This window comes from Rhinolophus ferrumequinum, chromosome 5, assembly GCF_004115265.2.
Source record: "Rhinolophus ferrumequinum isolate MPI-CBG mRhiFer1 chromosome 5, mRhiFer1_v1.p, whole genome shotgun sequence".
Classification (NCBI taxonomy): domain Eukaryota; kingdom Metazoa; phylum Chordata; class Mammalia; order Chiroptera; family Rhinolophidae; genus Rhinolophus; species Rhinolophus ferrumequinum.
The window spans coordinates 83,852,481-83,866,293 of NC_046288.1; the positions used below are offsets into that span (position 1 = coordinate 83,852,481).

Consider the following 13,813-nt stretch of genomic DNA (forward strand, 5'->3'; position numbering starts at 1 on the left):
CACCGAATAAACATTGACAACGCCCCTGGGAGCAGGTGCTTTCACTTACTAGCTCATTTAACAAAGAGGCAGTATCGTCTGCGGGTGAAGGGCACGAGGGCAGAGGCCAGACTGCCTGCGTTCTAACGTGGCCCCACACTGACCCATCCCGGTGCCTTAGGCAAGGTCCCCTCTCTGTGCTTCGGTTTCCCGTCTATAACGCAGAGGGCTGTTTTGAAAGTTAAATGAATTAACACGGGGACAGCACTTAGAACAGTGCCTGATTTTTTCAAGTCCTTGCAACCTGCTCAGTGCCATCTTCAACTTCTCTAGCCTCTCACACCCCAAACCCAGCTCTTTTCTAGATCCGTTGCACCTGCTTCAGAAACGTCCTCAGACGCACCTGCTGATTTCCACCTCCCACTGCACCTGCCCCCGGTCAGGCCTCCCTGCCTGCCTTGTCCCATCCGCTCCACAGCCAGTGACCTTTCTTAAACACAGTACAACCGCAGCAGGCCTCTCCTTAAAACCCTTCAGCAGCTGTCCTCAGGTAGCACCAGTGTGCCCTCCTAGGCTCTTCCAGGCCTGACCGCTGTGCCACCACACTCGTCTGCTCACACCACACTCCGGCTCCCCAAACAGCACGTTCACCGCCCCGTGTCCTCCTGTGGCCGTCCTGCTGCCTGGATTTCCTGCCATGCCCGCTGTGCCCACTGATTCCCAACTCACCCTGTCAGGCACAGTGTCCTGACTTCAGAAACATGTTGTCACCCATTGGAATTCCCACAGCACGTGGCTTGCACCTCTGGTTCGCATTGTTTCATGACTTCATGACACTTGGTCTGCCGGCTCGTTTTTCTATCTGTTTCTCCCATGAGACGGTGAGGTCCACACAGCTTCGCAGCTGGACCACTTGTGGCAAAACACTTAACCTCTGTGTGCCCCGTCTGTCAGTGGAACTGGTCCAAGTACCTACATCACAGGATTCCTTAGGATACTTCACAAAAGCACTCGACACACCAAACATGGCCTATGCAACCCAATGTTGTATGCCAAATGTTCTGTGTCTGCAAAAGTTGCCATTGTTTTTATCCACTTGTTGAAACAGTCGATGACCTTGGAAAGTTATTAAACTGGTTTAAAAGGCACCCAATGATTAACTTTTATTTGGGAATCCATGTTGTTCTGCATGCCCAGAAATCAGGGGCAGCAAAAAGCAAAAGGAAAGGGAAGGATAAGGGAAGGAAAAGAAAAAACATGGGAAGAAAAATCCAAACATTGTACATGGAAATTGTGCTAGATGAGGAATAAAGAACTGGGGCCATTTTGCAAAAGAGAAGGTCCTAGGTGACTTTGAAATATCTTCCAGAGCCTCTAGGAATATCAGTGTGGAAGAAGAAGGAACCCATAAAAATTCTGAGGGCAAAAGGCAGAATCTCACTGCAATACAGAAGAGCTCTCCAGTAACAGAACTGTCCAAGAGTAAAGCAGGCTACAGTGTAAAGTGGTGACCTCCCTGTCACTGGAGGTATGCAAAACAAAAAAAAGGTTTGGAATGCCTACACTGGAGGGGAGGTGCGCGGATGAGGGAGAAGCAATAGGCACTCTTTTCCGCCCCCTTAAACGCACAAAAGTAACAAATTTTACATAATTTAAAAGGTTCCTTCTAACTTTGATGTTGTATAAATCAAATATTTGCTGAGATTTTGTTAGGGGTTAAACCCTAACAGTGTATGGATAGTGTATAATAAAAAGCAGGCACAGCATAATTTAGGGAGGTACAAAATCTCCCAAACACCCACTTGTTTGCTCTGTACAGTTCTGCATCAGCTCCATTGAGTCTTCCCATGGAATTAACCCCAAGTCCAGACACCAAATAGCTTCCTCAGTCAAGGTTCTGGAGAGATGTGGACTCTGATGAATCCAACTTGTGTATGGAAGGTTCTTACTGTAAAAGCTTGCTTTTGTGTGCAATGCCGCGAAGCCCATTAGTCAGCTCCGCCCTCTTCCCACTGCCAAAGGACCACTAGGAGGCCTGCTTGTTTTTTTTAGTTTAGCTCCAAAAACCTTTCATGCCATCCTCATCTCCTTCCGGGTGGCAACTACCTAAATGCTACATGTACAGATAGGACATTTGTTAAGGAAAGTCAAGTGCCAGAGTGGCAACACCTCACTGAGTGAAGCGGCAGCCTGCCATCTGGTCTTCACTCATCATCCACTCACACAGCAGGGCGGCTACTGTGAGTCTCCAGCATGCCACAGTGCTCCTGAGATGCCGGGAGAAGCAGGCATTGGCCCATCCTCCCAGTGTTCACAGCCAAGTGCACAAACCACAGGCACAGAGGCGGCAGTGCTCACAATCCCAGCCCCCGGAGGAAGAAGTCTCCGGAAGGAATGGCCATAGCTTATACAGAGGCAAAGGGCCTGGGCGGGGAGAACGTTCCAGGTGCCTGGGCCACAGTCCCAAGGAAGGAGTGTGGAAGTGCAACCTCCTACGTCCACAGCCATCACTTCCCTCCTTTTACCTGCTTGCTTATTTTCCAGACCAGCCTCTCTGTGAAGCATCCTACGTCCCATGCCAGTTCCCAAGCCAGCACCCCCAATTCCCTTTTCTCAGAGCAAAATTATTATTTGATCACTGCATCTCTCTAGGGTGATGAATCTCAGCCCTTCTGTGTCCACGATGTACTTGCAAATACAGTAGTTCCCCCCCCCACCGCCACGGTTTCACTTTCTATGGTTTCAATTACCGGTGGTCAACCATGGTCCAGAAAATGTTAAATGAAAAATATTAAATGAAAAATTCCAGAAATAAACAATTCCTAAGTTTTCAGTTGTGCACCATGCTGAGTAGCACGATGAAATCCCGTGCCATGCTGTCCCATCCCGCCTGGGATGTGAAGCATCCCTTTATCCAGCACATCCACACACACTCCACACACTATGCACCTGTCAGTCACTAGGAAACCATCTTGGTTATCAGATCGCAGTGTCGTGTCCTTGTGTTCAAGTCACCCTTGCTTCACTTAATCGTGGCCCCAAAGCACAAGAGTGGTGCTGCTGGCAATCTGGCTATGCAAAGAGAAGCCAGGGAGCGCATGTTTGTACAGGAGGAAACACAGTCTAGCTAGGATTTGGGATATCCGCGGTTTCAGGCATCCCCTGGGGGTCTTGGAACGTATCCCCTACAGATAAGGGGGCACTACTGTAGTATAAAAGTGTGCAGCATTCTTAAAGGGATTAAAGACCTAAAGTACCACATCAGTCAGCAAACATTACCGTGCCGTCCCTACTGCCGTGTGACTGTGTCTGTCTCTCGGGCCGTGAATGAATGCAAGCTCCTTAACCGCACTTGCTTACTTTTCAGCACTTGGCGCTATCCACTGCCCTGACTGTTCTGTTCTTTGCTCAAGGGGCAGAGTCCTCTGATCCTCCCCTTCCAGGGCAAGAGCTTCCTTTTACTCATAAAAAATTAGACTCCATTCAACACCACTCTGCTTGTGAGCACTCAGGGCTGCACCTGATAGACGTTACCAGGACAATTTGTAGACCTGGTTGCAGCAAGCATCCACTTTAAATACCGATCAAAACTTAGCAGCACATATGCAGAGGATTTTTTCAGTACACCACTGTGCTCACAGCACATGAGCTGGGGACCCCTGGTTGCTGCGATAGCTTGCATTTTCCTATTTTCTACCAGCACCTCTCATACATGGGTCCCTCATCTCCATTCCACCTGGTGTCACTGTGCATGACAAAGCACCCTAGGCATCTCAACTCCTGTGGGTAAAAACGCAGGGAAATACACTGAGTGTCTACAGACAGGCTGAATGCTACCGTCAGGAAGAAGCCAAACAGACCTCACGTGGTTTTTGCATATTTGCACATAGAGTAACTAATTCAGTCTGATGTGATTTTCACTTGATCTTTCTTCTTGATCAAACATCTTTACTGTTTGATCTAAAATACACACGTACACACACATTTACACACCAAAGGCATACACTCACACATACACACATATTGAGAGAGAGAGAGAGAGAGAGAGAGAGAGAGAGAAATTGAGGTTGAGATTTCAAATCAGATATTTTCATAGCAGGCGGAGCAGCCTGTATACCTTCCCTTTTGAACCCAGTCCTACATTCCCCCACAGGCCAGAACCTTTACATAACAATAAGTGTCTATGAGCCTTAGGAAAATAGGGGTATTATCTTTGAAAAATAGGGGTACTATAGTTAGGCTGCCTTCCTCACAGGACTGCTCTGAAAACCAAGTGAGAGATCGTGGAAATCCTGCGGAATGCTGTCACACTACAAAATCGCACATGGTCAGTACTCCATGGATTCTTGTTTTCAATAATAACTCTTAGCCATCATGGGAGACACTCGTCTGCCCCCCACAATTGAGCGGGCCTCCCCGGGGGGGGCCTGAGTGGGAGCCAAGAGCTTCTGCAGGGCCAGGAAGCCATGTGCCTTTGTTTGCCCAGAGCCACGCCCAGGCGTCCTACTCACTTAACCCCCACAGTGGGCCTGAGAAACAGCTCTCGCCAAGTTAATCCCCGGTTGTGCCATTAATTTTTTAAAAAGCCACACATGAAAGAGAGCCTTATAAATATTTTAAACAATCCGTGGATAGGCTGAAGCTAAGTGTGTCCCCCGTCTCCATCAGGCTACTTATTCTATTATCTCAGAAAAAGGATGAGGTGGAAAAAAAGAAGAAAAGACACCACGACCATAATCAACATGGGTAGGACGTTTTCGTACCACAGCTGTCTCCCTGCCTTTGTCCATATACTGTGTCCTGCCTGGGACGTGCCTTCTCCTCCTCTGCTCAAGTGTCCTCTCTCCCATCTCCGAATTCACGGGCAACGCTGGGACCTTCTTCCCATTGTTCCGATGAGAAAGCTGAGGTTCCCAGGGGCACAGAGTGGCCCAACATCAAGCAGGTGGGACCTGGGGATGCAGCTGAAAGCTGTATCTTGGCTCTTTTTCAAGCCCCTGGGTCCCTACACAGGCCACACACACCATGGCTGTCAACATCATCTTAATGGCCCCTGGGGTTTGTTCTAAGACAAGCTGCACTCGAAGCAGAGGTTGTGTTCCCACAATGCTGACTTTCCCTCAGTTTCTTTGCCTCTGGGCCCCCCTCCTCCATCTCCCTCCCAGGACTAGGTGGTTGTCCCTGCCGTGTCTCCTCCAGCCTCCTGTAACTCCCTTTATAACAGCCCCCACACTTTGTAGCGATTTCAGGCTGAAATGTCAGTCTTTGCTTAACTCTGGGAAGGCAAGGCCAAGCCCTTCTCATGCCCACGTTCCCCTGCACCAAGCATGGTGCCTGGCACAGACCGGGTGCTTTTGTTATTCTCAACTTACCAAATGAGTATTACTGAACAGATCAAGGGTGCAGCCTTTGAAAAGCCACAGGGCCTACCCCTCCATCCATTTAATGGCATTCTTGTTCCTGTCACAACATGTACATTACCAGCAAAAAACCCTGAGGAAGCCGAGGGCCCTACAAACACACTCCATCCAAGACCATCCTGTCTGGTTTGTTGTTTCTCCTTTAAACCACCAATCTTTCTGGATTGGGTGGGCTATGTGGACCAAATGAAACACAAATGCCTCCCGATCCAGGGCCTCTTCCCCGGACCTAAGCATAATTTTCAGCATCTCTCCTCCCCAAGACACTAAAGCTATTGCAATCACGCCACTGAATTCCCTTTCACACGTGGGCTGACCACTTGTTTCACACAAAGGACTAAAGCAGAAGGACCAGCCAGCAGTTCTGAAGACTTCACTAGTATGTGCCTAACCCTCACTGAAGTGTTTTCCCTCTTGGATGCTCAGGTTTCTTGGAAACTGGGATCCTGAGAGGGGTGCAGACCTGCCATGGGCCACAAAGGGCCCCGGAGCGTCTGACTCATCAGTCACTGTATCATCCCACCTCTATCACCTGCCTCAGTCCCCCCCACCCCAGGGGAACAAGGTTAGAAAGTCCCAAGAAAGGGATCTGCTCCTACCAATATGACAGACTCTCCTCCCACATTGCCTAGCCTGAGGCAGCCACATTCCTTGCCAGCAGTTCTTAGCTAACTACCCTGTTCAGACATGGGTCACCTACACCTCCCAGGGCTCCATTTCCGAGGGCAGAGATTAAGGATGGTTAAGAGGTGGTCCCCACCCTCAAGAGTCACACCTCTGGATGGGAACTCAGCAAAGGATGGCTGGCAAGACCTGAAGCTGGGCCCAGGAGGGGATTTCTTAGGGCAGACACAGCCCAGAGTGGGAAAGGATACAGGGCTGTTTCGGGGAGACAGGGGCCCAGTTCTTTCCCAACCTTCTCCGCATCTGCACCCCGGCCAGTGCTCCAGCCTCTGGGAGCTTTACATGGACAATGCCTCCTTCAAAGATTGTATTGAGAAGACTCAATAAAACAACGATCTGCAATACGCTGAGCAGGCAAGTGGGAAATGTCAGCTTCCTCCTCCTACCTAAGGCTGCCCTCTTGCAGGTGCCCTGGGGTCATCCCTGAACATGGATTCTGGGTAAATGAGAAAGCTGGGTCTCCTGTTCTCAAACCTCACCCATCACCCTGGAGGGAGGATTCCATCAGGCCCAGAACCCCGCCTCCCAGCACCTGGTTGCCCTGGCACCCACCACCCAAGGCTCATGGGTCCACACCCCTCAGGAATGCGTTGGTTCCACTCTGGTGCCAGGCAAGGAATGGGAGCTGAAGCCAGGTTTCCAGACAGCCACGCCCTCAGCTCCCCACCCAGAGACAAAGCGTAAGGACCAGGTATTCTTTGTTTCCAGCCAGACAGAGGGACACAGCAGACTGCTCAGCCCCAGCTACCATCCCCATGGCCCAGTGTTAACCCTTCCCCGGCTACAGCCACCAGAGCCACCCCATTTGGTTATTTTTAGCGGCGGTGAGGAATAGGAGGGGCCTCTCCATCATGGCGCGGTCTCCTGGTCCAGACTTTCATTCCTTCAGTATGGGTGGGGAGTGGGAGTCCGCGGCCGATCTTTCCCCTTTCTCTAACCGGGAAGAAACTCCGCCGTGAGATCCGAGGGCTGGACCTTGTGAAGGCCGCGCTCAGGAGGCTCCAAGGCAGAGGGAGGGGATTCGGACCCCGCGTCCCTCCCTCTTTTGTTCAGCTCTGTATCCTCCCAGTCCACGCCATCCTCTAGCACGTCCCGTGGGGGCGGGGGGGGCTGCAAGCCCGCGGGGAGAAGGACCCGAGGCTCCAGCCCCGCCCTGCCAGGCAGGACTCCCCCCACCCCCATTGTCCCCAGAGGCTGGGGGAGGGGGCTGCAATGCGAGACCGGCCCCGCCCCACCCGCCGCGTCGCAGAAAGCCTCGGGGGCCGCCCCTGCAGTCCCCCGGCGGATCCGACCCTGGCGGCCACCACCCCCACCCCACAAAGCACAGCCGGGCGGGGCGGGGGCCCGGCTTACCGTGAGGTGCGGAATGCCCTTCTTGCCCTGGTAAGACATGGCCCCCGCTGGTGCGCGCGGCCCGGCCGGTGGACCTGTGGGCTGTCTATCGCGCTGTACGGCTGTCTCTGGGTCCCGCTCCCCGCGGGCGCGGTGAAAAAGCCCGGGAGGGACGAGAAGAGGGACGGAAGCCCGGCGCTCGCGGCTGCCCACGCACCCGCTGCCCCGGCTCTCGGCCCGCGCGCCGCCGCTCCGGCTGCCAGCACCGCCCGGCTCCGCGAAGGGGGCGGGAGGAGGAGGGAGGGCGAGGGCGGGAGGAGGGTGCTGCAGACAGACAGCTCCTCCCGGCGGCGCGGAGCCGAACTCTATTCGCCCCTCTCGGCTGGAACCAGGAAGCGCTTCTTTTCCGATCCCCACCCCACTCCGCCCCCCGCTCTCCCTCAACCCCCTAGCCTCACCGGCCCTCCACCCAGCGCACAGGCCCTCGGCTGGATCCCAGCCTCGCTCTCGCTATGGGGAAGGGCTGGTTTTCAGGGTTCCTTTAAAAGCCAGAGACGGCCTTCGGATGGGCAGCGCCGCAGGTGTGCCGCCCCGCGCCTGGAGCCGCCCAGGAACAGCTGCGTGGGGGAGGGAGTGTGGGCCGCTACCGAGGACCCGCCCAAGCTGCAGCAGCCTTCAAGGCTCTCCACGATCCGGCTCAGAGACCGCCCCCTCGGCTCTCATCCCCAGACTCTGATTGTCCGTTCCTAAGGCCACTCCCTGAATAACCAAGAACGTCCCCATCTCAGACTCCAAACCTTCATTCAAGCTGTACCCTCTCCGGGAATATCCTACTCCAGACAAAAGCTTACCCATTCTCCCAGACTCATCTTCAATGGCTTCTCCATAAAGCCTTTCCCTGCCACCCTCCCCACCCCCATCACGGAACCGGCCTACCAGAGGTCTCAGCGGGAGTCGCCCTGCCAGACCCAGGGAGTGCAGCAGGGATCCTAACCACGAGGTCCTAATTAACAGCTGACCTGCGCTACCCTCTGCAGCAGCTCGTCATCACTCAGCAAGCTCCTGGCATTGGAGCCACCAGGTCATCCCACAGTCTTTGCCACAGTGATTGCTCGCAGGGCCCGAGCATTGGCGTGAAGGTTCCACAGCCCCCAGAACAGACTGGGGTACAGGAGGAGGATAAGACATCCTGCCTCCCAGTGGAGAGTGGACACCAGCCCCAGCAACACAAGATCTAGATGTTGCTCAGGGAAAGGTAAACTTAATGACAGGAGAGGGAAAAAAGAGTTCAGAGGGAGAAAAGCGGAGAGCCTCAGCAAGCCCCCCAGCAGTGCACAGTGGACCCAAATCTCCAAGCAGAATAAAATGCTAACCTTCTCTACCGCTCACTTTCTGCCTACAAAATCCAAACCTGCAGGCGCTAAAAAAGATCCATCTTCTTTACTTCTAAGTTGCCACCCAGAGGGACGGTGTGCTAGGCATGGTGAAGCTCCCCACCACACAGATTGGGGCCAGAAGCCCTTACCTCCACCACCCCCTGAAGGCCAGTCCTCCAGCCCAGTGCAGGAGGCCAGAGGCACCTTGGCCTTAAAATGGATGTGGGGCTGTAGGTTCACACAGTAGAAGCAGCTTAGTATTCTAGGAACACTAGGCCATAATTTGCCCATTTTACAGGGGGGAAATTGAGGCTTACAGAGGTAAAATGATATCTCAGGTGCAAAGCATATTCGCTGCAGCAAACAGTATCTGGAAGCCAGGTGCCTGCCCCCCTTGTCTAGAGCTCATTCACTCCCCTACACTATTCATTCATCCTGGGCTGAGCTGGGTCCTAAATCCTTGATGACCGGAAATTGCCAGTGAGGACACTCTCCCTCCCCTCTGACACCTACACTCCCTTCTTCCGGGTTGTTAAGTCCTAGGTCCAAAGCGTCAGGACGTCCCCAGTGGTCTGTCTGGCCAAGGAAGCTGGAAGGCTGGGGACAAAACCACGTGTGTACCGGGGGAGGGGCAACGACCCGCGATTGGCCAAACAGACCGCTGCTTCCAAGCAGACTTCCCGGGTACAAAGCCCCGCAGTCGCTCAGCCTTGGGCCTCGGAAACCGGTGCGCCTGCGCCGCAGACACCCCTCCTTCCTCCCTCGTAAAGAGCTTTATGGGCGTTGGGAGGGGCGGGGGGAGGCCCCCGGCACCCACTGCAAAGCGCAGGAGCAACTAGGCGCGCCCCGGAACCCCAGCCCCTAGGTCGCTCGGTCCGCAGAAAGTAAAACGCTCCCCACAGGGAGACCTCGCGGTCCTCCTCGTCTCCACAGTCCCAAACCTCGAATGTTTCCGGACAGCTCTGCGCGCCAGAGGCTCCGCCTTTTGTCCAGTCCCGGAGAAGCCAAGGAGAAAAGGCAGAGAAGGCCAGAGGGATGGCAGCGAGGAGGAGTGGGAGAGGCTCCGGAGCCCCGGGGCGATGCCGACGTCGGTAACACTAACCGCAGCTCCAGACAGCTCCCGCCATGCACAAAAGGCCCTCGCCTCTCTGATACTCCACTGCACCTTGATGGGGGGCCGGGAGAAGAATGCCACCCCCATTTCACGTATGGAGAAGCTGAGGTTCAAGAGGGAGAGTGCCTTAGCTGAGAACCAGGGTTCCCTGGTGCTGGGCCTGGCTTCTCCGTCCGTGACCCTGAAGCCTCTCCCTCTTGGGCTCGGAAGCCTGGCTCCCCAGCGAGATCAGCCACCAGGGAAGCGAGGTCGGCTGGGGGAGATAAAGTAGGGGTAGAAAAAAGGAGACCAGACGCTCTCATATCTCGTTCCCTCCCCGCTCCGCCCCCCACTGTAGACTGCCCTCGCGGGACATCGGGTTCAGGACCATGGAGAGTTCCCGAGTTACGGGGACAGAAAGCAGCCTGAGGGACAGAGGCGACAGGGACAGAGGAGACTTACTACTGCATCAAAGCAGCCACAGGCCAGCCTACCCCCACTCATCCAGGAAGCCCTCTCAGATTTCTATCCAGATCAAGCTCTGCTTCCTCCTGGTTCACTTATGCCTCCCATAGCACTTAAGGGGAGGTGGGTTAATAAAAATAATAAAACCCAACAACAATCATTTACTGAATGCTCACTACCTACTGGCATTAACTGACGTAGTTCTCACAATGAATCTGTTGCCAAACCTGGCCTGGGGTGGGGCTGGGGTACTGAGCCAGGATCCTAGCACCGACCAGGGGTGTGGGACCTGAGCAGTGCTCAGACATCTACTTCTGGGCGAAGCCCACGGGCTCACCAGCCCTTGAGAGCTCCAACTTCTGTTTTCCAGGCACCTGGCCCTGACCCTAACCCATACATCCCAAAGCTGTGCCCTCTATCCATCCATCTGCCCCAGTTCCCTGGCGACCTCCAACTCAAGGGAGAAGAGCCACAGGGCCCAAGGCCTGGAGTTACCTCTCCTTGATGCTTCCACACTGGGGGTGGGAGTGGGGGTGGCTTCTAGTCTAGGACAGCTAGGGACCCGGGTTCAAAACCCCACTCTGCCTGCAGCTTGCCCTGTGAAGTGAGTACAGCGGAGTCGTGCTGTGGGACTCAGGTGCGGTCTCTGAAGATGCCGGTGCTGGGGGTAGAAGTTCCCATTTCTATCTGCACCACGATCTAAATCTTTAACCAAATCCTCCCCGAGAAAGTACAGAGGGAGCACTCAGAAGAGGCTTCTTCCAGCTTTAAGCTGTGTGACCACAGGCATATCACTGAACCTGTCCCAGCGCCTGGCACATAGTAGGTGTTCTGTAGTTACTGAGTGAATGACTAAATGAACGGACGGACGCCGAATGGAACTGCCCTTTTTCTCCATAAAGCGGCGAATGAGGATCCCTGATTAAATTCATCCCAGAGGTCGCTTCGCGTTTTATGGATCCATGTGGCGGCTTAGCCAACTTACTTCCCCTCTCACAACCTCGCTCTCCCTTTCTGCAGGACAGGAGGGAGGACTGGATCTCGAAGCACCTTTTGTAGCCTCATAAACTCTGCTGGTCAGTCCTGACCCAGTCGCACAACCTCTCCTAATCTCCAGTACGATGGAGTGGGGGAGGGGCCTTCCGTAGCTCTCCGGGGCCCGGGGGCAGCGGGCCCAGCACCCCCACCCCGGCACTGCCCTCCCGCGCCCCCACGCCCAGCAGCCCCGAGGTCCCCGCCCCCTTCGTCCGGCCCACGATCGCCCCGAGGGTACCTGGCCATTGTCCCGGCCGAGTGGGAGGTCGCGGGGCGCGGGGCAGCGGATGCGCAGCGCGGGCGGCCGCTCGTCGCGCTCACCAGGAGAGCTGACTGCCGAGCCCGAGGGCTCGCTCACGTCGCTGGCCGTGTCCTCGCTGCCGCCGGGGCCCGGCAGGCCGACGGCGTCCAGACGGCCGGCACTGCGCGGCGTGCGCGCCGAGCCACGGCGGCCCACGCTGTACGCGTCGAAGTCGATGGTCTTGTTCTCGTAGGCGCCCTCCACCGCGGCGAACATGCCGCCGTACTTCTGGCGCGGGGTCTGCGCCGCGCTGCCCGGCCGCGCCAGGTACACGGGCAGGTCGTCCTCCGTGTTCCACGCGCGCCGCCGGTCCGCCATACCCGTCCGAGGCCGGCCGCCAGTCTGCGCTCCAGCCCGCCCGCGGTCCTGGCCACAGCAGTACGCGGCGCTCCGCGCTGGGTGCGGGCCCGCGGCGGCCCAGGCACGACTGCGGCCCGGGGCGAGGCGGGGCGGGGCGGGGCGCGCGGCGGGGCGGGGCCGGGGCGGGGCCGGGGCGGGGCCTCCTGGCGGCTGGCGGCGAGCGCTGCGGCTGGCTACAAAGGACCAGGAGGCGGGGACCGCGGCGCAGGCAGGGAGGGCCGGTGACGTGCTGGAGCCGCAGCGCCGAGGGCGGGCAGCCGAACCGCAGTGCCCTCGCCGCACCCCAACTCCCCACACCCAGGCCGAGCGCCGGGCGCGAGGGATGGGGGCCGCGTGTATGCACACGCACACACGTACACACTCCCGAGGCACACACAGGTTGGTACTAGCACACCAGACAATTACGCCATACAAACACGTGAAAGATGCACAAACATGCTGGCACACATTCTCCCAAACACAGGTTCGTTCACACACATCATAGACAATTTTGCACACGCATACATGCTTGCACATATCCCGAGTCTATTAACACACACATATATACACACACACACACCAAAATTCTCAGTCACCCAATCCCACACGTACACGGCATCACACCGAGATTGATTGCACAGCTGGGGAGACACCCACACACTGGACACAGCACTCATTCATTCAGCGCTGTTATTCAGTGACCATTCATTCGTGCCTAGCACTTTTTCGTTGCTGGAGGAAGGCGCTGTGAACAAAATAGACCAAGCCCTGCCCTCTGGGAACTGACATTCTAAGGAGGGACACACACACACACACACACACACACACACACACACGCTGGCCAGTGCTAAATTCCAGGAAGGATGAAACAGCAGGGCAAGAAGAACGTGCTAGGACCACATTCACTCAGACGAGGGAAATACACTCTTGCACTCAAACCAGGGACTCACAAACACATATGATGTTCACTCCTGCAACACCACACAACAAAGAGATTTTCACACCCTCATACCAAAGGCAAACTCACAAAGTGAGTCCACGCACATAAACCCCAATAGGACACCCACACACAGATCCACACCAGAAATAAGAGAAGTCGAGAGCTATAATAGAAACACTCCAGAAGAAGACATACAGAGATAACTCACCACACACAGTGCTGTCAGTCACCCAGACAAATATCCCCCATTCTAGGGGTCACCTTCCATACCCTGACATACTGGTAGTCTACCCTCACTGAGCCAGGAGCTTGCAGCGTCCTTCCTCTGACTAGGGTCAGGATACAGGGTACTGGGGCCTGAGGCCTCTCTGCTGGGGTTCCCCTCAACCCCTCTTCAAGGCCAGGAGCAGTGTGCGTCTTCTAGACACCGTCCCTCCTTTTTCCATGATTATTATCTGGCAGAGGGTCCTAAGAGTTTCCAGGGACCTGGTGGTCCCAGGTGCTCTTTCTGGAGGGGCAGAATCGCCAGCTGCCAAACCCCTCTGCAGAGAGTCCAGACGCGCAGCATCAGGGTCTGGGTGGGGACCACAGCGCGAGCATGACTGCGCCCAACCCCCCACCCCAGCACCACGTGCTGGGAGCTGTCCCTTCAGCACCAGTCCTCATGACCTCTGGGAGTCCCAGACAGACAGCAGGATTCACATTATCCTTCCCGTGACTGCTGGGACCCACAGACTGAAGACTCTGGGGACACTGGCTCCATGGTCTCAGCTGACACCCCTCCCCCTGCATTTACTGTCTTTTAACCCTAGAGCGAGCTGGTCTGTGCAGTAAGTAGGTATTATTACC

The 13,813-nt window shown here is 55.5% G+C and overlaps 1 protein-coding gene across 2 annotated transcripts in view; it reads right to left on the reverse strand.

The window, feature by feature from the left end:
* CRMP1 (collapsin response mediator protein 1) overlaps positions 1 to 12,110 on the reverse strand; it is a 57,361-nt gene extending 45,251 nt beyond the window's left edge. Inside the window, exon 1 of one of the 2 annotated variants that reach the window (XM_033105547.1) lies at positions 11,623 to 12,110. In XM_033105547.1, the coding sequence (XP_032961438.1) occupies positions 11,623 to 12,003 (381 nt within the window). In that variant the 5' untranslated portion in view covers positions 12,004 to 12,110. Of the gene's footprint in view, positions 1 to 7,436; positions 7,707 to 11,622 lie in introns of those variants that run through there. The other variant, XM_033105548.1, reaches the window with a different exon arrangement.
* Between the last annotated feature and the right edge of the window lie 1,703 nt (positions 12,111 to 13,813).